A 24,358-nucleotide genomic window follows, 5' to 3' on the forward strand; every position below is an offset into this window, starting at 1 on the left:
TAAATGTATAATCTGTGCTTGTTCAGGTCCAACCATTCACTTACCCCCTCACATTGGTACTAGCATTTATTGTTATCCTTTTGATGTAGAAATGGTTGTGGATCCTGGCTCTCCTTTTCCCTTTAGTAGTTTGGAAATGGTTAAAATTGAGAGCAAATAGAAGTTACTTTGCTATGTATTCAGAAGCCCATGAGGAGTTACGTTAGTGAAAATCAATATGAAAGCTGCCGGACCATAACTTCCTTCATTGATTTTTTTCTTTTTTTTTAATTTACTCGTTCTCCCCCACCCTCAATTGGAGGCTGGCCAAATATTATTCCTTTATTAGTTATATTTTAAATTGTCTCACAGTTTAAAACCTTTCCTGCACCCCATTTGAAGAGAGCAATCTTATCAGTTAATATGTTTCATAGTAAAGATATCTTCTATTTAGATTCTTATATGTGGCCATTAATCTGAATTTTGTAAAGTTTTTGTTTAAAATTCCAAAACTTTTGGAATTCTAAAGTCTAAAACTTTCTTTTAAATAAAAACTTAGGATTCCCATAATTTTAGAATATTTTACTGAGGATTATTACTAAATGTTGAACTCCAATATTGTGTACAAATGAATGAAGAGCCACAGTCCTACCCAGAAAATGTAGGATCTGTTTCATAAAAGCAGGCAGAACCATTCATACACTTTTGACAAATCAAAGTGAGTGTAGTCTTGAAGTGCTAAAAAAACCTCAACATTTTTACAGAGTAATTGTGATAATGAAAAGGGTTTTTTATGCATGTTAGTGTGTTGAGGGCAAAATAATTTTATTCCAGGGTTACTAAAATTGTGGCCTGGAGAAACAAAGAACAGCTATTAATTACTAATAGTTGTTTTTCATCATGATATTAGATGTGCATTCCTCCCCCAGGCTCTTAGCTTAGGGGATACCATGAATTGGGCAAGAAAGACAACTTTACAGGCCAGATTCCGATCTCATTAATACCAGTGTAAATCTGTAGTAACTCAGTACATTTATTTTGTATTTAAGCCAATGTAAAAGAGAGAGAATCTGACCCTGAGAATTCTTACAGTATAGTAGGAATCTAGGCCACAATCTTGCAAATACTTATGAACATGCTTCATTTTATGATCGTGAACAGTCTGGGTACGCACAGTAGTAAAGTTGAGCATATGCAATTTTTGCAGGATCCGGGCGCTATATGTGACAGTTTCTGGACAGTAGTTATTAATGCTATTTATTCTATCAGAAAAACAACAACCTAAAACAGTGTGTTCAGTTCCATTACTATCTCTTTTGTTATGTCTCTCTTATGGACAGTTTCTAATAAGAGATTGCATCTTCTACCTGAGTGAGATCAGCTTCCTGTAGGGAACATTCTTCTCTAGGAAAGCTAAAGCAGAAGTTAATATACCCCAAAAATAATAGGAGGGCCATGTGTATTTATCACAGATAATCCTGACAGAGTGTTGATGGAAAAGAAAGATTGTTTAAAGCAGGGGTGAAAGTACCTTAAAAGACTTACCAGTACGCTGGAGTCCTGAGCGGGGGTGTGGCCTCAACCGGAAGAGGCAGGGCCTTTCAAGATTTAAAGGCCCTGGGGCTCCGGCTGCTGCGGGGAGCCTCGGGCCCTTTAAATCCCCGCCGGAGCCCGGCTGCCGGGTCCCCGGGGCTCTGGGAGCCGGGCTTGGGCAGGGATTTAAAGGGCCCGGAGCTCCGGCCCCTGCGGGCAGCCCCGGGACCTTTAAAGTGCCGCCCGAGCCCCGCTGCCGGACCTACGGCGGCGCTTTAAAGGGCCCGGGGCTCCCCACAGTGGCAGGAGCACCGGGCCCTTTAAATCCCCGGCCGAGCCCGGCTGCCGGAGTCCCGGGGCCCCGGCAGCCGGACTCGTGCAGGGATTTAAAGGACCCGGGCTCCCCGCAGCGGCCGGAGCCCCAGGCCCTTTAAATCGCTGCCGGAGCCCTGGGTCTCTTGCAGCTGGGCTCGGGTGGGGATTTAAAGGGTCCGGTGCCCCTGCAACTGCAGGGAGCCCTGGGCCCTTTAGATCACCGCCAGAGCCCTGCCGCTGCTACCCCGGGGCAGCGGCAGCAGGGCTCCGGCAGTGATTTAAAAGGGCTCGGGTGGCGCTTTAAAAGGCCCGGGGATCCCCGCAGTGGCTGGAGCTTTGGGCCCTTTAAATCACCACTGAAGAAGCCGGTCCAGTTTGGCACGGCGTACCGGACTGGACTGGCTTACTTTCACCTCTGGTTTAAAGGTAGGTGAATCCTGTTTATTTTATCACAGATCGACTAAATCAGTTTATGAATAGACAATGGTAAATACTATGAAATTCAGTAACTGAAAGGAGAGCTTTTATTCAATCATTTAAAATAACCCACTTTAATAGTATTTGCTTAAAATCTCAATTTAAAATCTCTTTTAAACCCTCACTTCATTTAATGAGTGATCTGTGACAGGTAGTTAATTAAAATTGAGGACAGATCCTCAGTTATAAATCAGCATAGCTCTATTGAAGTCAGTAGAACTATGCTGATTTACATCAACTGAAGACCCAGTCCAAGGATCTTAAATTAAAAGGTATAGCTTGGTCAGCAATACCAAGAATATGGTGTTCAGGTATTCAGAGTTTAACGGAAGAAGCTATTAATAAACGTCAAGATCCAACAATATGTCAATACTGAAGTAAAATAATTTCAGTAATAAAGTTAACCTAAACTTTAGGGTTGGTGATAGAATCTTGCAGGGTTTAATTTTTCTTCCTAGCTTTTGGGTTCTTGCTGTTCCTTGCTGTGGGCTGCAGGTACTGCTGCTTTTGCTCTGAACATCTCTCATTCTGTAATGCATTTCTCTGTCTTTCTTCACTGGGTGTGTTTAGTCCTCTGGTGTGGAGTTAGTGTCCGTGTTGTAAATTGCAACAGATGTGAAGGCAATTTTTAACCACTTTCTCAAAGTTAATACATCTCTTAAGAGATTTTGTTAATCACTTCTTTACTGGTTTATCGCCGTATGTGCTGGACTCAGTTGCTTCTTTGGCTCATGCCTATGTAATAGGATTCATCAGTTCATGTCAACATTTGTAATGCTGTGTCTTGATAAAAATGGCTTTTAAGATCTCTTTGAATACCTAACATTTGTCTTCAGTCCATTTTCTGAATGTCAGTTTAGTTCCAAAACTATTTGGGTACTTGAAGGGCTTTTTTGAACGAGTATAAGCATGTAGGGATAGAATCCCAGCTGGTTTAAATCAGCATTACTGAGTTATTATTAGTCTACTATTAAAATAGTCTCTCCAAAATGTAGCTTCTTATATGAAACCATCTTTCAGGACCGTTTTTGCATCTTCCTAAGTATGGTGAGTTAGTTGCATTAGAACAGCAATTAATTCCCCTGTTAATATAAATATCTGTTTATTCAAGCAGCTTCTGAAGTTTTCAATAACAAAAACTCTAAGCAGATGTAACATAAAATTTTGGTACTGTGTTTTTAGCTAGAGTATGTCATTTTCTACTTTATAATTCCTTAATACTGTTTAATGAGGAATGCTTGTTTTTAGAAATGAAACACTTGCAATCAAAAGAATAACTTACAAATCATCACGGACAACACAAAGTAGTATAAGTATTATGGGATAAATAGAAAAGGTTTTCTGCTTTAGTTAAAGGTATGAGCTGATAGTAAACTCTATCTTTTTCTTATCTTTAATATTCTGCTTGTGTGTTTCTTTTTTAATTCTTATAAAAGTAAGGTTTTGCAAATTAATCATTGCTCAATATAAACTTTATTCTAGAATAAATCCCAAATAAGAGAAAGTGTAATGTACATTTTAAATAGAGATTTGTCAATGTAAGAGGAAGGGATGAGAGAGCCCAGTTCTGTGATTAGATTGCTTGGTTGTTCGCTGAGAGAACAGTTTGCTATGTATTTTTACTCCATTTCAAATGGTATTTTGGGTCAAACCCAGTTCTCCTTAAGAAAGTGAATTTGTCCTGGTGACTGTTATTTTCTTTAAATAAGTTTTATGCCCAGACAGTGACATGTTGACAGTACCTTCACATTTAAAAAGAGGCGTGTCTGTTTTGCCCTGAATGAATTTTGGCCTCTTTAATGATTAGTTCTGAGTTTGCAATGAAATAATCTATAGCAAACATTTTACAAAATACAAAGTTGTAATAAGTAAAACGTATTAATTACTCCTTCATAATACAATATAGAATAAAGAAATACTGAACATTTAGAAGACTAGCTAACTGTAATATTTTTACAGACATAGCTGTTATTTTACATCACAAAACTTTGACTAGTGTCTGTTCTCTTATCACCTAAGATACAAAAGTTAAAACAGGAGGAGGCCAGGGAAGAATTCCAAATAAACCTCTTATGCTGGTTATTTCTCATGCTAAAGAGAGATGCTATTCCTCCTTTGACAATTTAAGGGTTTGTGTCTATTAGGATTCATTCTGTGCTATATTGGTTTCGTAATTTGATTATTGATTGTGTTCATGCAATAATTTGGTCAGGTAAGTTATTAATACCAGTTTATACTGTTGTCAGTTCCTTGATTAATTCATCTGATCTCCATTATAACCTCAATTTGATTATTGCGTTGTTTAGTGTCTTAGGGAAGTGTAGCAAATTAATTAGCTTTATATTTGCTTGTTTAATTTCTCAAAAAATTCATAAAAAGTACACCAAATTTTCTCTCAAGTGGCTGTGAGGTCCAAACAACCTATAAAAATATGAGCCCACTGACACACTCCTGAATTAACCCCCATTACCACTACAATATAATACACTATCAGACATATTCTTGTGCTTATTTCTTAAAGCCTATGTTTTATGACATGTCATAGAACTAACCCAGGTAATATAAATTTTTGTCATTTGCATCCATTTTGAAGATTTTTGTCATTGCATAACCTTTGCTAGGCTTCAGTAAACAAGTGTTTTGGAATGTTTACATATTTTTTTTGCTGCTGTATTATGTTGTCTAAGTACTTTTTTTTTTTTTCTTTCCCTTAGCCGAGCAAAAGATGTAACAATGGCAGCGAAGTTTCCAGTTAATTTCTTCTCCTCAAGATCTCCAGTCCTTGATCTTTTTCGGGGGCAACTGGACTATGCAGATTACATTCGCCAAGATTCTGAAGTTGTACTGTATTTTTTCTATGCCCCATGGTGTGGACAGTCCATTGCAGCAAGGGAAGAAATTGAACAAGTGGCAAGCAGGTTGGCAGACCAGGTAATTCCAGTAAAGATGTTGATTAAAAAATGGCTTAGTTGGCCTTCATTCATTTCCAAACACTGCCTTTCTCTGAGCATCCCATGGGAAGTCAGTGGGACCTGGATGCTTATGTTTAGCCTGTCCTCTTAATTTTTAAATTAAATGCAGAAAAGCCATGGTCCCCATTCTCTCACATTTGTGTTATTCCCACTTCTAGGAGGGGAACTGTGTGAATTTCAACAAGTAGAATTTTCTCATTATTCTTGAAACGGGGCTGGGGTTGCCTTTGTGCAGAAGTGGCAGCTTCTAACGTCCCAAACGCTTGAATCCTATGGGATCCACTGGCGGGATAGGCATCCATATAGAGGTCCCTCTGTCTTTACACTGCTGCCCAGCTTCTGGACACTTCATGCCTACAGCTGTCCTAAAACTCCTATCAGTGGGTTTCATGCCACAGCATGGGAAATGAGTGCAAATTACTACAGACTTAGGGCTTTGTCTACACTAGCACTTTTGTTGGCAAAACTTTTGTTGGTTGGGATGTGAAAAAAACACCCCACTGACCGACATAAGTTTCACCAACAAAAGCGCCGGTGTGACTAGTGTTATGTTGGCGAGAGATGCTTTCTCGCAGACATAGCTACTGGCACTCGTTGAGGGTGGTTTAATTATGCCAGCAGGAGAGCTCTCTCCCGTCGGCATAGATCGACTACACAGAAGAGCTTACAGCAGCACTGCTGAAGCAGTAGAGCTGTGCTGCTGTAAGGCCTGTAGTGTAGAACTGGTAACTTGGGCTCATGTGCGCCTTAATTTTGGGGGGAAGGGTGAGAGAGTGCTCTGGACTTTTTCTGAAGGTTTTAATCATGCGTGTGTGACTGAAACAATCTCCCAAGTGCATATTTTTCTAGAGGCAACCTCTGTGCCTTCAAGATGGTGGAGAGACAGTGTGGTTCTCCTATTCCCTAGAGAAGTCACAAAGGAGGTTTCATTATGAGGAAGGGATTTTGGACATTTGTTTAATCTTTCAGCATACTAAACCTTGAAAATTTGAGCTCCAAGAGGTGAATTTTTCCTGAAATGAATATCATATGAAAAAAAGAAGTGGTTTAAAATGGAAACCTTGTTTAACCTTAACTATAATGAACAGAACCAGGTAAACACAATGAGGGCCTGGTCAGCTTGACTGAAAACCAGCCAGTGATTGTGTCGGTTATGTGCAAAACACCTTTTAATACGTACTAACGTCTTCTTACGTATGCTTCCCTTCCAGTTGAGTGCTGTTTCTTCTATTTTTTTTTTTTTTTTAAGTTTAATTACTACCTTTCTACTCTGCTCAGAATGGTCTAGAAATGAGTCACCATTTCTAAATTTACTTAAACTGAAAACAATATCAATACCTAAAATCCAGTTCCTTCTTGCTTTGGATCATTCCCTTTCTGCCTTTCCAAACACCAAGAGATAGGTGTTTTTGTTTTTGTTTTTTTTAAGGAGTATATTTCACCTTTTTGGAAACTTCAGTTGGTGCTCCTCTGAATTAGTCAGGTTGTTTGACCAGTTATAGAAGTAAAAAACTAGCGCACAACATTTTTCAGAAAAGAAACAGGAAATCACATCCACATCTATTTTGGATTTTGGTAATTATGTTTGAAATTTTTATTTGATACAGTTAATTATTAAAGACCAATCAAGAATGGCATAACGTATAAACACAGTGAACAGTCTTTGCCCTGAAGAGCTTACAATCTAACAAGACAAGACAAAGAGTGGGAGAAGGTGTATAATAAAAGAGTGCACATATGATGGCAGCAAATGTTATGTCCGTTTCTTGATTTTTTTAATTTTTGTTTTATTTTTATTTGTGTGTATGTGTGCGTGTATGGATTTAGTTAGGAGAAGATAAGATAAATGGAAAGAAAAGTGAAGAGAGAGGGGACATAGCAGGGAAAGGTGGAGGGGAATAGAAAAGAGGGTAAGAGGGGCAGTTGTGGAGTGAACCTGAGATGAAGAGATTTTGGAGGGCAGGGGAGGAAGAGGGTTGCAGCAAACAGCCGATCGGCATAGGGTAGAGAAAGTCATGGTGATGTGTTTTGTACCTTTGGTCTGTTCTGCAGGTGCTGTTTGTGGCAGTTAACTGCTGGTGGAACCAGGGGAAATGCAGGAAACAGAAACATTTCTTTTATTTTCCTGTGATATATTTGTACCATCGGAGGTAAGAGTTTCACAAATACAATTTATCTGCATTTTAGATTGCTGGTAGACAGAACATCATAGAAATATCAAGAATGCGGTTTGTAATACAAGGGCTGCGGGCTGAAGTTCATCCCTGTGCAGAGGCCCAGTAGAAAACCTATGAACTACTTACACCCCCACAGGGCCTGAATGGGATTTAAGTGACTCATAGGCCTTGTGCTGCCCTTTGCTAAAGCCTGCCCATTGTTTTGTCCTTAGGCAAAATTCCCATTGACTTCAATGGGAGGTTTGCCTCAAATGAGGATTCAAGAATTTGGACCTATATTATTTGTTTTATTTTTAATATTTCCTGCTTGCTTTGGGGGTGGGTAGCATCATTTGGTCTCAATTCAGGAAAGCACCCCTCCTGGGGACAGCACTTATATGCTTAAGTCCACTGAAGTCAGTGGGATTTAAGCATGTACTTAAAATTAAGCAGATGCTTAGGTCTTTTTTCTGAATTGGGGCCTCTACCAATGTTATGCTGTGAAAGTTTGGCATCCCTAGTGTCCCTTTATATCTTTTCTTTTTTTGATTTTTGTCTGAACTTGAAAATAAGGCTCTGAGCACATTGCCTGACACTAGTCTCAGTGGAGGCAGGTGCTGTGCAGTCTCTCACATACATTTCTACCTGTGCGCCTTAGTCCTGCACTGTGGCTCCCCGTCTTTTCCAGTCCAGCATTTCTCCCTTGAGTAGTCAACTAATCATGAAAACTGTGCAACATTGTGGTTTTTGCGCATGTTTACTGATGCTTCAATTCTCAACTCATTTTACGTAGATGAGGGGAGAATGCTGAAATTTGCTGTCAGCTGAAATTCAGGGCTTGTCTACATACACAGGTTGCACTGATATAACTTAAAACAGTATAAGAACTGATTTAGTTAAATCAGTGCAAACTCTGAAGTTGACACACATCACTGATTGATCTTGAGTCTGTAAATTTATCCGTACAAACTAATCAATATAAGCCAGGTTTAAATTGATATGAGGGTCCACGTAGAAAGTTGCACCATAATAATAAAAGGTTTACAACTTATTTAGTTATTTCAGTTTGTATTTACCAGCCCTCAGATAGTTACATGTTAAGCTCTAAAGCATATTTTCCCACCAGTATGATTTGGATTAGTGTGGTCTTTGTACTTAGGAAGGCGCTAAATTAATTAATGTAGCAGATTTTTGCTTAGACTCTTAATTTTATGTATAAATGTGTGTTTAAAAATAAAATTCCCAAACAAACAACACACACCACTTTACAGGTTTATAGACTAGTGTGCTTGAATTGCTTATGCTGTGTGGATGGACTCCTCTACCTCTCCCAAGGTGTCGAACTTCTAAAATTGTATATTGTGCATGCAGAGTAATATTTTTCCATCAATTTTTCTGACCTATGCATTCAATAATAATGTTCCTGTGTGTTGATATAATGCACGTTGCTAGCAATCCAAAGAGCTGTAATAATACCAGTTGATACGATCCAGTGGAATGCCTCTGGACCAATTCGATCTATATGAATACATGGTATTTTTTAATGCAGAGTAATATTTTTCTTATAATGTTATATATATTACATATAAATATGTGCAAAACTACATCAAGGTTCTAAGTGACTCCCACAGAGGGAATGTGACTGAGAGAGTTAAGACTACACTTTATGCTTTAATTTGATTTTATGTACTACACCTAACTTTCTTTTGATTGATTTATTTCATTGTGCAGTGTGGTGTTAAATCTAATCAGATGGCAGTTAACAGATTCCCACTTGTAAAAACCTACTTCATTCTTGCATCATTCATGTGTGATGGAGTAGCAGTGTTTGCACCTGTCTAGTTTAATTCTTTGTTTTCTTTTTTAATCCTCAAGGATTTTTTAAATATATATTTTTGCTGTTGTGTGTCTATTGAGGTGTATGGACAAAGCAGAACGGCCTATCGCTTCACATGCTAATTAGACCATTTTGTAACTTTTGCCTGTCTTTTATCACCTTTTTTTTGACAAGACTCAGAGGTTGTCTTAATTCCCAGATCCTTACTGTCACGCACAATCATAGGCTCTTTATCGGAGTCTCTGTTATTTCAGTAGGTAAATTCTTAATGGGTCTCCCTTCTAGTCCCTTAACACTGATACTCTATCAGTTACAGAAGTTACTCTTAATCAGCACTAGGAACATCCTCTGCTCTCTAGGGACTGAGTATGGTGTCTGTGTATTACTCCCAGCCTCTGCCATCCCAGCCAGGGACTCCATTGTTAATTTAGTGGTCGCAGCTTAACCTTCAAATCTTAATGTATTATTATTTTTTTGGTACTAGTTTTGGACCAATTGAATACAAAGGCCCTATGAGTGCTGTTTATATTGAAAAGTTTGTTCGCCGGGTGATGACACCACTACTCTACATCTCGTCTCGATCAAAATTACTAGATTTCCTCTCAAATTATGAGGTACTTGTCTCTCTTGTCTAGTTTTACCATTTGTGGTTCTGAAAGGGTTTGATTTGTTTCAGGATTAAATCTGACCTTCTCCAAATCAGTAGGTTCTTTCAGGGTCTCAGAAACCTGGAGTGCATCTCAAGTGTTGTTACAGTTATAACACATGTGAAATGACAGACCAATAATACCAGTTCCTAATACACTGACTACATATTTCCTGCATTATATGAATTTCAGTGTTTCCCTAGTTTATGATTATTAATTTGTGTTACAGTAGTGTCTAGAGACCAAAACCAAGACTGTGACTCCTCTGTATGAGGTGTTGTATAGTCTTTGCCCCCGAAGAGTTTACAGTTTAAGCTTGGAATGCAGTCAAAGGATGAATAATAGAATTAATGTTTAAAATAAAAGTCAAAGTAATATTACAAATTTCTAATAAATGAAAATATCAATCAAGTAAAAGCTCACATTAAATCAAATGAATAACTGACTTCTAGAGACAAACGAATTCTTCACTAACTTGATAACCTATATTTGTTTATAGTATAACGTCACACTTTGAATCCACATCAGGGGATGTTGCATTGTGATTGATTAGCTTTCAGTTTCTGGTTTGTACTTACACTGTGGCAGTGCTCAAAATGTGGTAGGTTGCTTTCCAAACACACATTAAAATATGGTCCCTGCTTTGAAGAGTGTGCAATCTAAAAAGACAAATGAAGGCCAGGGAAAGGAGATACCACATGCAAGCAAAGTTGTCTGGGTGATGATTGGCACATGTCATTTTAGTTGCATTTTTTTGTTTCTGTATATGGGAAGATTGTGGGAGAGACAAGAGGATTGATAAATAGAGCATGGATTTGATATGCATAGGAATAGGAGGAATGATGGATAGCAGGGAAGTCTGAGACTAACTGTGGGGAGAATAGCGAGTGGGATAGTTTAGATGGGGTGGGGAGCATGGTGGCCAGAAAGTAAGGTCCTAATGCGAAGGGGGTTTGGTCAGAGAGAAGCAAGAGCAAAAAACAGTCAACAAAATGTGAAATTTGACTAGTTACATTTGAAGCGTCCAGTGAGGTCAGGAGGCGGAAGGGTAAGAAGGCCCTGCTAATGCTGCTGTTCTTCTTCTAAAGAGCTCTGGACTAATGTGGAGCCCCCATATGTTTGTTATGTGTGTGCTGCCACAAAATGGGAGCTGCTGAACCCCCCCCCCCCCCATTGCAGCTGCCACCCTAGTCTCTCTTGCTCCCAGCAGGATCCAGTCCTTGACTAATAAAAGGCTCCTTGTCCCTGCTGTCCATCCTTGTCTCAGCAGTCACTTGAGGCGTGGCTTAATCTTGTGGCGATGCTGCCTGTCTTCCCTCACTACCAGCCCACCACTATGGTCTGTGGATTACAGTAAAAGTTAGGGCTACGTTCTCTTCTCAGTCCATAGTGGAATGTCATAGGGAAGTTTTGCACAGAGATCAGGGTAGTATGTGGCTTTTATGTAGTAAGTAAACTTTTAGTTATTATTTCTATTTGTTCAGTTCCTTGTTGTCACATTTGGTGCCATTGAGTGGGGAAAATATACTCCCCTTTTAGGATTATGGCTACTTCTGCCATTTGATTATCTTCCTTCCCCATTCTCCTTTTTTCAGTTTCTTTCCCTTTTTCTTTGTGTGATTCCTTTGGCCTTCCCTCTGTATTTTCTTCTCTGCAGCAACATTTTCCACACTATTTGGGTTTTGCTCCCAAAGATGGTCAACAATGAAATGTTTAATGTGGACAGTAACATTTCATTGAGTTTTAGCACTTGTCTCAATGAAATTAATGGCTGATGGGGATTCACAACTTCTCATCCTCATTTTTTCAAGTAGTCCATTGATTCAGGTGGACATGATAGCTTCTGTTACACTTGATTCATGTGTGGAAGATTTTCTTCACAACCATGAGGGCAAGAGTTTGGTTTTTTTTATTTAAATTAAATCTTAGATTATTAATATGCCTCTGGTTTCAAGTTTCAGATTTCAGTATGATCAATAAGGATCAAATCCAGTCAGAATTCCTTTAATCACATCAAGTAGTCTCTTAACAGTTGAATGCCTTACCCCTTATTCAGGCCAGACTCAAACTGAAGTTAATAAAAGATTGTCCTATGTAGTGAATATGAGAACAGTCCCGAAGAGTACTTGGAAGACCATGACATCAGTGTATATTGTACATACAATATGGGTTAGAGGGAGGAGAAAATAATGTGGAATAGTACTTTTAACAAGCAGATCTCCAAAATGACAAGTTTTGAAAAGTGGTACCTCTTGTGCATACTTTCTTTTATATGGCTCTTTACTATGCCATTATGTCTGTACAACTGAATAACATACCTTCCAAGATGTGATAATGTACTCTAGTTGGGTCTTGCTGTCTCTGAAAACAGTTTTCAAAGCAGAAAGGTATGGATTAAAAGTGAAACAGTAATGCATGGAAGTAAGTGTGTGTGTATATTCTGGGAAAGATAGTTTTGCCGGAGTCACTTACATCTACAAAAGGAATTAAATTTAAAGTTATATATATGGAGATATACCTATCTCCTAGAGCTGGAAGGGACCCCGAAAGGTCATTGAGTCCAGCCCCCTGCCTTCACTAGCAGGACCAAGTACTGATTTTGCCCCAGGTCCCTAAGTGACCCCCTCAAGGATTGAACTCACAACCCTGGGTTTAGCAGGCCAATGCTCAAACCACTGAGCTATCCGTCCCCTGCCTTAACCTACCCTCTTTCCTTAACTCACTTTGTTGTACTTAGGCCTTTCAGGGGAGTGCCAAAAGGTTGGACGAAGCTATATATATTGTCTGTTCAGTGTTGCAATACTTCTTTTTCTAGGTGCTATGGGGTGAGTTTGTGATTGCTTGAGGATTGCTTTTTTTTTCTCCTGAATTTCCTTGTTTTATTAATTTAAATCCAACTTTTTATACATTTAATTTATTGTAGTCATGTGGTTTAACACAGTGGTTCTCAATCTTTACAGACTACTGTACCCCTTCTAGGAGTCTGATTTGTCTTGTGTACCCCCAAGTGTCATCTCACTTAAAAACTACTTGCTTACAAAATCAGACATAAAAATATGAAAGTGTCACAGCACATTATTACTGAAAAATTGCTTACTTTCTCATTTTACCATATAATTATAAAATAAATCAACTGGAATATAAATACAGTACTTACATTTCAGCGTATAGTATATAGAGCAGTATAAACAAGTCATTGTCTGTATGAAAATTTAGTTTGTACTGACTTCGCTAGTGCTTTTTATATAGCCTGTGGTAAAACGAGGCAAATATCTAGATGAGTTGATGTACCCCTGGAAGACCTCTGTGTACCCCCAAGAGTACGTGTACCTCTGGTTGAGAACCACTGGTTTAGCATATCTCATCTAATACAAAGGACAGGAAGACTTCATGATTTAACAGTCTTTACAATGTAGTAGCATCAGAAATGGATAGAGATTTTGAGTTGAGCCAGTGCTAGTGTAACCCACACACCTTCTGGGTGTGATATTCTGTCCCATCTAGTGGCACCAAGACCACTTAGAGAGAGTTAAATGAGTCTGCTCTACAGCCTTAGCTAAGAGCCAGTTGGCTTTTAGCTCATGCGATAGAGGCTCACACACTAAGTTCCAAAGGTCCCAGGTTCAATCCTGCCCGCCCACGACCGGGGTCTGTTGGTGTTACAAGTGGGGGCACGTCCGGGATTTGAACTGGAAAGTCTCTGAAGCTCAGGACGCGCTTCCTCAGCTAGGGGAAGTATGTAACCCACACACCTCCTGGGTGTGGTGTTCTGTCCCATCTGGTGGCACCAAGACCACTTAGAGAAATAAAATGAGTCTGTCGGCTGTTAAAATGAGTCTGTTACACTAGCTGCTGTGCATGCATACTACCAAGAGCTTTCCTTTTTTTTCTCTGAGACATCTTCCTTTTTGGTTAATGAAAGTGATGTAGTACATTCTTGAGGACTGTTGTCACAACTATATAACTAGCAGTTTTTCACAAATATACATCATGAGATATTTAATATATTTAAAGTGAAGCGAACCTGTCAGTAGTATATATTACGAAGGTAGATAAAGCAGTTGCATTTCTTTCATGCAAACCTATATAATTTCATAGCTACTGGACTGATTAAGTGTATCTCTGTTTGTGATGTTTGATTCTTCTTTTGCTTTTTGGGGTTACAACTGGCAAACTTTGCCTTTCTAGGTGAGGGCATCCAACATTCTCTTAAGAATACCTCTAAATTGGTAAGGCTTGATAGACATATGTAATTATCTTTCTAGAAACAAAATGGGCACTTGAGTTCTAGGATACTGATAGATGCTCTTAAAATTGGGCTGTATTTAAAAAATCACTTGTTCTATTGAGTTAACATTTGTGATTGTTTCTCTGAAACATAAAAGCAGCCTCAGGTAGCCATTGCTTATGTCAAAATGCAAGGTTACTGTACCAAATGTGCTCTAAAGTTCAGACAAATACAATTGTCAAATAATTTAGGTGGAGAACAATTTTCTGTTTGCAATCTGATATGTATAAGAAAGAACCTGTATGCTACAAGATTGATGTATGGGGAAGGATCTTCAGCTGGATGAGTTGAAATTGTATTTTGAAGAATGTTATATCTTCAAAACAAAGCATGATGCAACTTGAAACACCAGGCAAACAAGTTTCAGAGTGGTAGCCATGTTACTCTGTATCAGCAAAAAGAGTGAGGAGTCCTTGTGGCACCTTAGAGACTAACAAATTTATTTGAGCATAAGCTTTCGTGGGCTAAAGCCCACTTCATCAGATGCATGCAGTGGAAAATACAGTAGGAAGATATATATGCATCTGATGAAGTGGGCTTTAGCCCACGAAAGCTTATGCTCAAATAATTTTTTTAGACTATAAAGGGGCCACATGTACTCCTCGTTCTTCAGGCAAAAACAGATGTTTGGATTACTTCTGATTCATGGCACCAGGAGATGTCCTGAGGAAGAGCCCAAAGCCTGAGAAGGACAGTGAATAGGAGGAGGGTCTATAGGGTGTCTAGGTCCCATATTGTTTAAGGGATTATACATCAGTAAATAAGGCCCTCATCTTGTAAAGGGATTGCTAAAAGCAGATCCATATGTTGACATGAATTCCTTTGCAGAATCTAAGTTTGTAATTCATGGGTTGGACTAAATGGCAGCCACTGCCAGACATGCAAGGTGGGCATAAGATATTTTCTAATGGTCACCTCTGGTAGCAGACATGCTGTGTCATTCTGCACTGGCTGCAAGACATAGGGTTGCATTGTGACAGCCTAGAATAGGGGGAATTGCAGTAGATAAACTGAAATGACAAAGCTTTGGGTGGCATTGGTGAGACTGAAGTTTGGTGGCAAATTCTTTTCTTCTGTTCTGACAGATATGTTAGTTGCACTTTGTGAAGGATTATTTTCCTTTTAAAAGGACAAACTGCTGTTTTTGAGCTCCAGTTATTGTGCACACACAGATTCTTATTTGTCTTTCTCCTTTTTTGAACTTTTTATTTACAGCTTTATGCAGTAAAAATGATAATGCCACAGTGAGAAATGTACATTGATTTTAGCAGATATAGTCTATATAAATGAATGGGGCTATTCTTTTAACTTTTAAAAGGTGATTTATCTTGACTTTTGATTGTGATGACTGAAAAATTGGGAGTCATCTTTATGGATAATACATATATCCTCATCTTTTTTTATTTAAAGAAGAAAAAAGCTTTTTTCCGCTTCTCTCTTTTTTATTTTTTTTAGGGCTAATATTGTTCTAGACTTTTATATTCATCCCTAGCAGTGTTGCTTTGTGGTTTGAGCAAAGAAGTGATCATCAGGAGTTACTGACTTCTATTCCTGTTTCTGCCCTGGATTTACTGTGTGACCCTGGGCAACTCTTTTCCTCAATTCTGTCATTTTGAAATGAATAGTAATTTTTACCTACCTCCTTATGGCTTCTGGGATTTAATTAATATATGTAAGGTGCTTTGATATTCTCCAATGGCAGAAGCCATAGAAATACAAAGTATTCTTTTTAAAATAGTAACATTTAACAGTTAAACATCATTTATTTTTTCAGTGCACATTCAGACTCTTTTCTCTCCCACTTTCAAAACTCTTCTATGTCCTTGCAAAATCAGCAATGTTTACTTTACATCTGGCACATTCTCACATTCTGTTTTTATAGGACAGTCTCTTATAACAGAGAAAACAAATCCTTGTTGGTTCCAGTGTAAAGGGGACTAAAAAATAGGTCTACTTTGTCTTCCTTCCCTCACTCATTTATGGCTAAATGAATGTTCTCCAAGCACTATGTCAGCTGTCCCGTGACTCCTGCCGGTACTAAGGACAACTGTTATGGTAAAGAAGAGGAAGAGGGAGAAATATCAGCCAACTCCAGCAATCAGAGCACCAGTGAGATTGAAGCTGCCAGGGAGCGGCAAGAGTAGAGAAGAAGGGAATTGGGCAGCTGTGCCATAAGTTTAGGTAGTGGGGAGAGAAAAGGACCCGATGGCAGGACAGCATTTGCAGTGGAGAGGAAACCCAGAACACACGGAAATGTTCAGGAAAGCAGAGGGTGAGAGAGGAACAGATCAGTTAGGGGAAGATGGGTTTAAAAGCAAAAGCAGACAGTGTGATTCAAATTTTGCCACATTAAAAAGCAGTAAAATATATATAATTATTTTTCTAAAATTGCTTTTCCGTGTAAGCCCAGGGACAATGTGCAGCTGTGAATGGGAGAGGATGTGGTCGCTGAAATAATTTCTGAATTATGATGATGTTCATTCTGTGAAAAAGTTGGAGAATCTCTGTCCTGAGGCATAGGTGTTTTGGATTGGAGAACAGGAAACATAAGCAGATTTCTATGGACTTCCTCTCCAACAGTGCACTATTTTTTTGGCTAGCCTCTGATGTTGAGCCTCATCTTTTACATGCTAAAATGTTAATTTCTTATAATAATAAGAAACCAAATATTTACCATGACTGATCAGCAGTCATTTTGATTTCCAGCTTTTTATAGATAGAACAAAACCCTACAGTGTGTACATTGTGATTTCCTGTGTTTGGACCAGGGGAGAAGTCTGTGAAAAGACAGTTTGCTGTGAATTATTCTTTTAGTCATTTCACTGATCTTATTTTTGGGATTCTTTGTTTATGAGAGACATAGGAAAATCTCAGAATACTATTTGGTTTCTTAGATGACCAAAAAAAGATTTAAACTATTTCTGAGCAGACTACTTTTATTTTTTCTTCTTGTGGCAGGGGACACATTTTGTAAAGGACTGAAGTGATATATTTGGGGGAATTAGCAATTCATATTTACAAGTGTCCCTTTTCTTCCTCTTCATTTACACAGATAAAAAATGCATCAGAAGTGATATTCTTCAAAATTAAATGTACAAAACATTTTTGACTGAACATTTTGGAAAGGATGTAGAGAGTTTTGATCAACATTTGACTTCGTTTTGACATCTTATTTATCTGTTTCTATTTCTTAGAATTATTGATGAGTAGAATGTTTCAAATCCTGTGACCTATATGAAATTTAACATGAAAATAGCAAGTCGATGGGAAAGTGACACAGTACTGTATAACAAAAATAGATTAGTAAAGATATTAATAGACTGAAAAGCTATACTTAATGCCACAAGAGGGCCACAAACCCTGTGATAAAATACCTGGTTGAAAAATGTATCATTTTCTAGATTTAAAAGTGCTGATTCTTCTCTCCCTAACACTAATATAGAACTCTATTGAAGGCAGCAGTGGACTTACACCATTGTAAAAATGGTATGAGATCAGAATTGGAATTGTTTGAGAGATGCAGGAAAAATCGCAGAATAGTATTTGCGGTCTTAGACAACCCCCCTCCCCTTCCAAAAAAGATTTAAACTACTTCAGGAGTAAGATTTACTGCTTCTAAGAAAGCTCTGGGTCCAGACTGTCTGAGCTTTTTGAGTTAGAGGCATCTAACAGTTATTTTAACAAAATGTTAATCTCTGACTCAGTTCTTCATCTGTTTAACCAGATTATTCAGGAGCAACGTCCTCCATCTGAGGTGCTTAAGCAGCAGACTTTTTCCTTCAATAGTGTCAGGTGAGAGGCCTAACTGGCCTAAGAAGAGTAAACAAAAGACACAAAGGTACACAGCACGCTTGCCCTCTCCACATCTAAGGGAGACCTAGCTGGAAGGAGCTCCCCGTTTTGCTCCAGGTCTTGGAAAATGCCTCCTGATCAGTGCAAGTTGAGTGGGTCATTTTTTCACCAGCTGCTTAGGAAGCTGGCTCCCACCTCTGCTACAGCAGTGCCCAGCTTGAGAGCAGTGGTAAGGGAACAGTCTCCATCGTAGCTTGTCTCTGTCTAGGGAAAATTGAGCTATCCACCTCAGGAATTAGTCAGAACTCTGCCTCCTTTTCCTTTCTGCCAGGCTAGGTCAGTAGCAGGGAGATGTTCCCACTGGAGTACTCAGCTGGCTGTACACATAGGAAAGTAGACAGCCTTCATCTCTGTGGAGCTACCTCACCCCAGTCTACAGTTTCTTCCTTAACTTTTAAGAGCCTTAGCTGATATAGGACATATAGTGTTTATCATTGGTGATTCTGGGCCCAAAAGATAAGTTTCCCCTTTAAAGTGTTCCTCTCCTTAAGAACAACGAGGAGTCCGCTGGCACCTTAAAGACTAACAGATTTATTTGGGCATAAGCTTTCGTAGGTAAAAAACCCCACTGACACATGACTGGTTCTCCAAGTGGTTCTCCACTTGTAAGGTAACTCCCTTTTCTTCATGTGTCAGTATAATAATGCCTGCATCTGTAATTTTCCACTCAATGCATCTGAAGAAGTGGGTTTTTTTACCCACGAAAGCATATGCCCAAATAAATCTTAGTCTTTAAGGTGCCACCGGACTCCTTGTTGTTTTTGTGGATACAGACTGACACGGCTAGCCCTGATACTCCTCTCCTTAAGGTGCACCACTCTTCTCCTGAGAGTGCTCCCGGACGGTGCTTAAGAGCTTCCATCTGAATGGACAAAACAGTGCTTGCTCTCTCTCTTCCCATCCCCCTAATACTGCCACCTATCCCTGGTTCTTACTTCAGGCCTTAAGAACAAGGATAAATTCAGCCAGAGTGGTGCTAAGTGACTTTGCATATGTCTACACTTCGACCTGGGACAGCTCAAGGGACATATTCACACTAGCTCTGATCATGCTAGTGTGCTAAAAATAGACTGTAGCTATGGCAGTATGAGGGGTTAGCAGCCCTGAGTACCTGCCTAGCATCTTGGATGGTAAGTACTCGGGGTAGCTAGCCCCTTGCGCCACGGTGGCTATCCTCTATTTTTAGCATGCTAGCTCAATCAGAGCTAGTGTGGGTATGTCCGCTCAAGATGGGAATCTGACCCTGGAGCTCGAAGTGTACACACATCTTTTGATTCTACTTGTGCCAGAAAAAGTGAGGTAATCCCTGATGACTCTGTCTCCCTTTCTCAAGAAGGGAGAAAGAAAGCATCCTTCATCAGACAGAGGTATAGATCCTGTCACTGCTCTAGTGCTGAAGAGAAAAGACCAAGACCATGGAGACACGCTTCTTTCTCCCAATGAGACTGGGGGCAGATGGATGTAAAATAGTCCAGGCAGCAGGACAAAACCAGATTGGAAAAAATCCAGAAGCCCTGAAACAGTCCTCATCCCCCAGTTCTTCCTCATTCACAGAAGTAGGGGAACTTTCAGAACCAGCCAGTTTCAGAAGAGAGAGAAATCAAGAGAGTTCCAAAGAAAAGTGTCCATTTTACACCACACTAAAAAGAGACCTGAGAGCCCGGGGTAATTCAACCTCTCAAAAAACCCAGAAGAACAAATCTAGACAAATAAGGCAAAATTAAGAGAAAACATTTCCCAGTATCTTCTAAGTAGGAGCTGTGTATCCCCCTTCATTTGACTCTCCCCAGAATCAGTGAGTGTGTAGTCCTTGAATCCCAGAAGTGGCAGAGATCCAGAACTTTTACACACTTCAGAAGAATGTCAGACTTCATCTTTCTTCCCAAAGTGTGAGCAGTGTGACTTCTTTTGTTTAAAGATACAGCTATATCTCTAGGTAGCTTCCTTTCTCAAACTACTGGAAAAAGGCTGGAAGCTAGTTTAAGATTTTGTTTTGAAGCCTCCTTTGTGCCCCTTTGAATATCTGTAGCTTCTGGGTACTTTTCCAGAACCATTCTTGTCTTGATGGAGGATGTAGTTGGTTGGTAATATCTCACAATCAGTTGCTATGGAGGTTCGCAAACTTCACGTAGAAAATAAAGGTAGAATATATTTTAGTAAAACTGTGATTATATTTTATAATCCATATTTATCATGCAAAAACAAGAAAATCAAAGCCACCTTACGAAGTATCTCACTGGTTGCTTCTCTTGCAGTGGATGCTTCTCTCAGCTGCTTACATTTCATAGTTCCAGCAATGGTGGGCAATATTGTAGTAAGTTGAAATATGTGGCTGGGCTCTTAAAATATATCTTTTTTGAGATGGGGCAACCAGTACTGCAAGCAGTATTCAAGGTGTGCATGTACCATGAATTTATGTAGTGGCATTATGATATTTTCTGTCTTATTATCTATCTCTTTCCTGATGGTTCCTAACATTGTTAGCTTTTTGGATGCTGCTGCACATTGAGCAGGTGTTTTCAGAAAACTATCCACAATGACTCCAAGATCTTTGTTGAGTGGTAACAGCTAATTTAGACCCCATCATTTTGTATGTGTCATTGGGATTGTGTTTTCCAATGTACATTACTTTGCATTTATCAACATTGAATTTCATCTGCCATTTTCTTACCCAGTCACCCAGTTTTGTGAGACCCCTTTGTAATTCTTCACAGTTTGCTTTTCCAGTCATGGGCCTTATTTGAGTAGAGACTGTCAGGCATGCCAAGTTGTCTAGTGTGGGGTTGTATGCGTGTGAGAGAGAGAGGGAGAGTGTGTGTGTGTGTGAGAGAGAGAGAGAATATGTGTGATTTGGACAAACATCTGTGTATTTGGGACTTGGACGAGATTACAGAACTCATTTTCAGCTGTACTTTAAGGCAGAATTTGAAATGTGACACCTGATCTTTTTCACTTAAAATTTATTTCACTAGGAAAAGTGAATCCAGAGAAATCTTCTTTCATCATAGGACAGTGAAAGGAACAGTGAAAGGATAACCATCCACACTTACCACAAATAAAATTCAGTATTTCACGTTAATGTTAACAAGTTGCATTTAGTGTTCATTTTTAAAAGGTAGCTTTTAAACCCATTTTGTAGCTCTTTGTCCAGATAGCAGTGCAGATATCAAGAAAATGAAGTGTGAATAAGAGTCCGACACCTGAGCTCCAGCTCAAGGAAAATGCCTCCTGATCAGTGCAAGTTGAGTGTGTGATGAATTACTTTTTATCTGCAAATGCAAATATAAATGGTTCAAGGAAGGCTGTCTTACATTCTGATCTGTCTACTCAAGTATCTAAGTTCTAAGAATCACTGTTGTACTCCTACACTATTATCACATCTTGAAAGTCTACAAACCAGTTCAAGTCTCATTAATGTAAAATATCCCTAAGTAATTTTTTAAAATAATTGTAAATCCATCTCAGTAAAATTCAGGGTTTATCTTTAATTTTGGATGGCAGAAACCAGAGAAATCTGAGCTTACTTCTTGCACACCTGTTCTTAATCTATTTTTATTAGGCTATCATTTAAGCTTCATATCTCCAGCAAAGGGAATGGGATCTGTAGTTTCTATTTTGACCAGTATGCTCCCCACCCTCAACCCAGTCTCGATGGACAAAAATTTTGTATCTCTTTCTAGAGATCACAGATCCTTTAAATCTCAAATTACCTGGTTGCCCAGGCCAACAAAACAATATATTTTCTTTTTGTGGAAATGCAAATAGGATCTGGGTTTCTCCCCTTTGTTTTTGTGAAATCAGTCTCTCAGTGATTTGTCTTGCAAGAATCTCATATGACTGATAGCTTCCCAGTGTGATGTAGACTGGCAGTCATGCAGAGGCTTCGTATATAGATGTGAATCATGCACAGTATAATAAAAACTTAAAGAAAGCCAAGTATTTTACGTTGAAAAAGGGTTACAGTTGACTTCATTGTACAATGACACATTAAATCCCAAATCTCAATTTCAAAAGAACCCAGTATGGTGCTATGTAGAAAATCAAGTATTCCATCAACATGGTGGTGCTGAAGCTTGACTCCTGCAATTATTTTAAATTATTACCATTTGCTTAGAGAATAATGTAACAACTAACATGGGAAATATGTAACTGTGAAATTATAATGTTTCTACATATATACAGATTTGGTCTTGTGCACATTTTCCAAATTATAGTATTGGCTGATTTTCCTCCCTCCTTTTAAGATCCACTTTTCCTGCAGAGTAAAATGGCTAGTTTGTTTTTTCTAAAAAAAAAAAAACCAAAACAACCCATCAATGTTTAATCTGTTATGTTTTTTACTATAGTTAACGTGTCCCATAAATGTGTACTTTTGTAATAGCTTAGCTAACTCTAATTCTTATTCTTGCAGCCTGGAGTTCTAGGATATTTTGAGTTCAATGCTTCACCTCAGCCTCCTGGTTATTTGACGTTCTTCACATCAGCATTACATTCATTAAAGAAAGGTAAAAGCTTAATCTTAAGAATTTAAGGCACCTTTGCAAATAGTTTACATATGTGAACTTCAGTTCTCATCTGAAATATTTTGTAATTTGAGAATTACAGCTCTTAGTATTGGTCTGACGACTAAGTCGTATTCCTTTGTTAATAGACAATGAATGGATTAAGGAGTAAAACACCTTTTATTTAATTAATTCTTATCTTATATATCTTGTGGACAGGCAGAGTGAAATAAAATACATAGTGTGTTTATCCTTCGTCACATTTTCATAGCATAATAAATGTGATCTTCATTTTGTATACAAGTCTTATTTGCCAAGTCTCTCCACTTTATTGAAGGAACTGCAGTTCATGTTTCATGTCACGTTTCATTGTCTACTATTTGGGTACAGAAGTACTCAAAAGTAAATATAATTTTTGTAGCCAAATGAAAATGAAGCAAAATCACAAGTCTAAGCAGTAAAATTATTGAGTGCATTCCATTTTTTAGGATCTGATCCTGCAAACAATTATGCTTGAGTGGCTTTACTCACATGAGCAGTCTCTTCAAAAACATATATTTGAGACTGCTGATTTGCGGAGTCCATGGTATGTTAGTCTATTTTTCAGATGTGTTTTGTTTTACACTGGAGTCAGAAGTCTGCTAATGCAAGACATGACACTGGGGCTCATCCTCAGCTCTTTCCTGTCACTTTACTTAATTTAGCTTCTGGCTTTTTCACTTTTCCTCATTTTACATTACTTAATGTCTCGGAAACATCTTGTAAATCTCTTCAAGTTACCCTTTCCACTGAAAGATGCTAAACAAAGAAATATTTACTTCCTTGGGGATAAAACCAAGATAGGTTCTTCTTACATGGAGCTTAGGTTAGACAACTGCTAACAAAAGGAGATGCGCCTCCCACAGTGGTCACTTAAAATCAAGAAATTTGACACCCCCCCCCCCAAAAGGTTATGTATAAAGAAGAACTAAATCTTTCTTCTTTTCTTTTTTAAGGGGGATAAGTAAAACTCTGAGAGTGGGCTCTGTTGCTGACTGATGCTCATTGGTTTGGTTTATGTCTGTTTTAGTGGCTAGTAGATAGATATTCATGCTGATGGGGGTAGGTTGGCTATCTAAGCAAAGGACATATCTGTATTTTGGAACATTTTATTCTAGTTTCCAAATTAAAGGAGAACTAAACCCCAAAATGTTTCATGTTTCAGTGCATAAACATAAAGCATAATGTATTTATATGTATTTTGAAAGGTTATTTTATAATGTAATTGTGTTCCTGTTGTAGCTTTTTAAGTGCTGAGCATTTTTGCCACATTTCCTAGGAGCAGAAGCAATGATGTCATAACTAAAGTGGTTTACACACCACTGACCTGGCCTCCCCAGTTAAACCATCAGTTTCTTAATTCTGAGTACATTGCAGATAAAAGGACACAAAACATTCCTGCATTTAAAATGCTTCATCTCTGAAACAAGAGCTTGTATGCCAAGAATAAATACAGTGTAAAATATCTTAAATAACATTATTTATTTTGATGTTTGCAGCTGTAAATGTCATAATTTTTTTAGGTGTAATGAACATGGTATCTAGATAATTTCATGCCAAATGTTGCGGAAACACTAAATAATACAACTTTTATAGCCTCTTTTATCCAGTTTGTTGCATACATTATATTAATTCTCACAACACTAGTAATTATTATTGACCCCACTTCATAGGTTGGGGACCTGCGGCATAAAGAGATGGAGTAGCTTGCCCAAGATAAGTGAGTCAGTGGCAAAACTTGGCAGAACAGAGTAGTCCCAG

At 38.6% G+C, this 24,358-nt stretch overlaps 1 protein-coding gene across 1 annotated transcript in view; it reads left to right on the top strand.

The window, feature by feature from the left end:
• The window catches only part of TXNDC11 (thioredoxin domain containing 11), a 99,336-nt gene that overhangs the window by 7,703 nt on the left and 67,275 nt on the right, over positions 1-24,358 (top strand). The window contains exons 2-5 of the mRNA XM_065412763.1: positions 5,019-5,235; positions 7,329-7,426; positions 9,754-9,883; positions 22,468-22,561. Of these exons, the coding sequence (XP_065268835.1) occupies positions 5,019-5,235; positions 7,329-7,426; positions 9,754-9,883; positions 22,468-22,561 (539 nt within the window). The remainder of the gene's footprint in view (positions 1-5,018; positions 5,236-7,328; positions 7,427-9,753; positions 9,884-22,467; positions 22,562-24,358) is intronic.

The sequence above is a fragment of the Emys orbicularis genome, chromosome 10 (assembly GCF_028017835.1).
Source record: "Emys orbicularis isolate rEmyOrb1 chromosome 10, rEmyOrb1.hap1, whole genome shotgun sequence".
NCBI classification, from domain to species: domain Eukaryota; kingdom Metazoa; phylum Chordata; order Testudines; family Emydidae; genus Emys; species Emys orbicularis.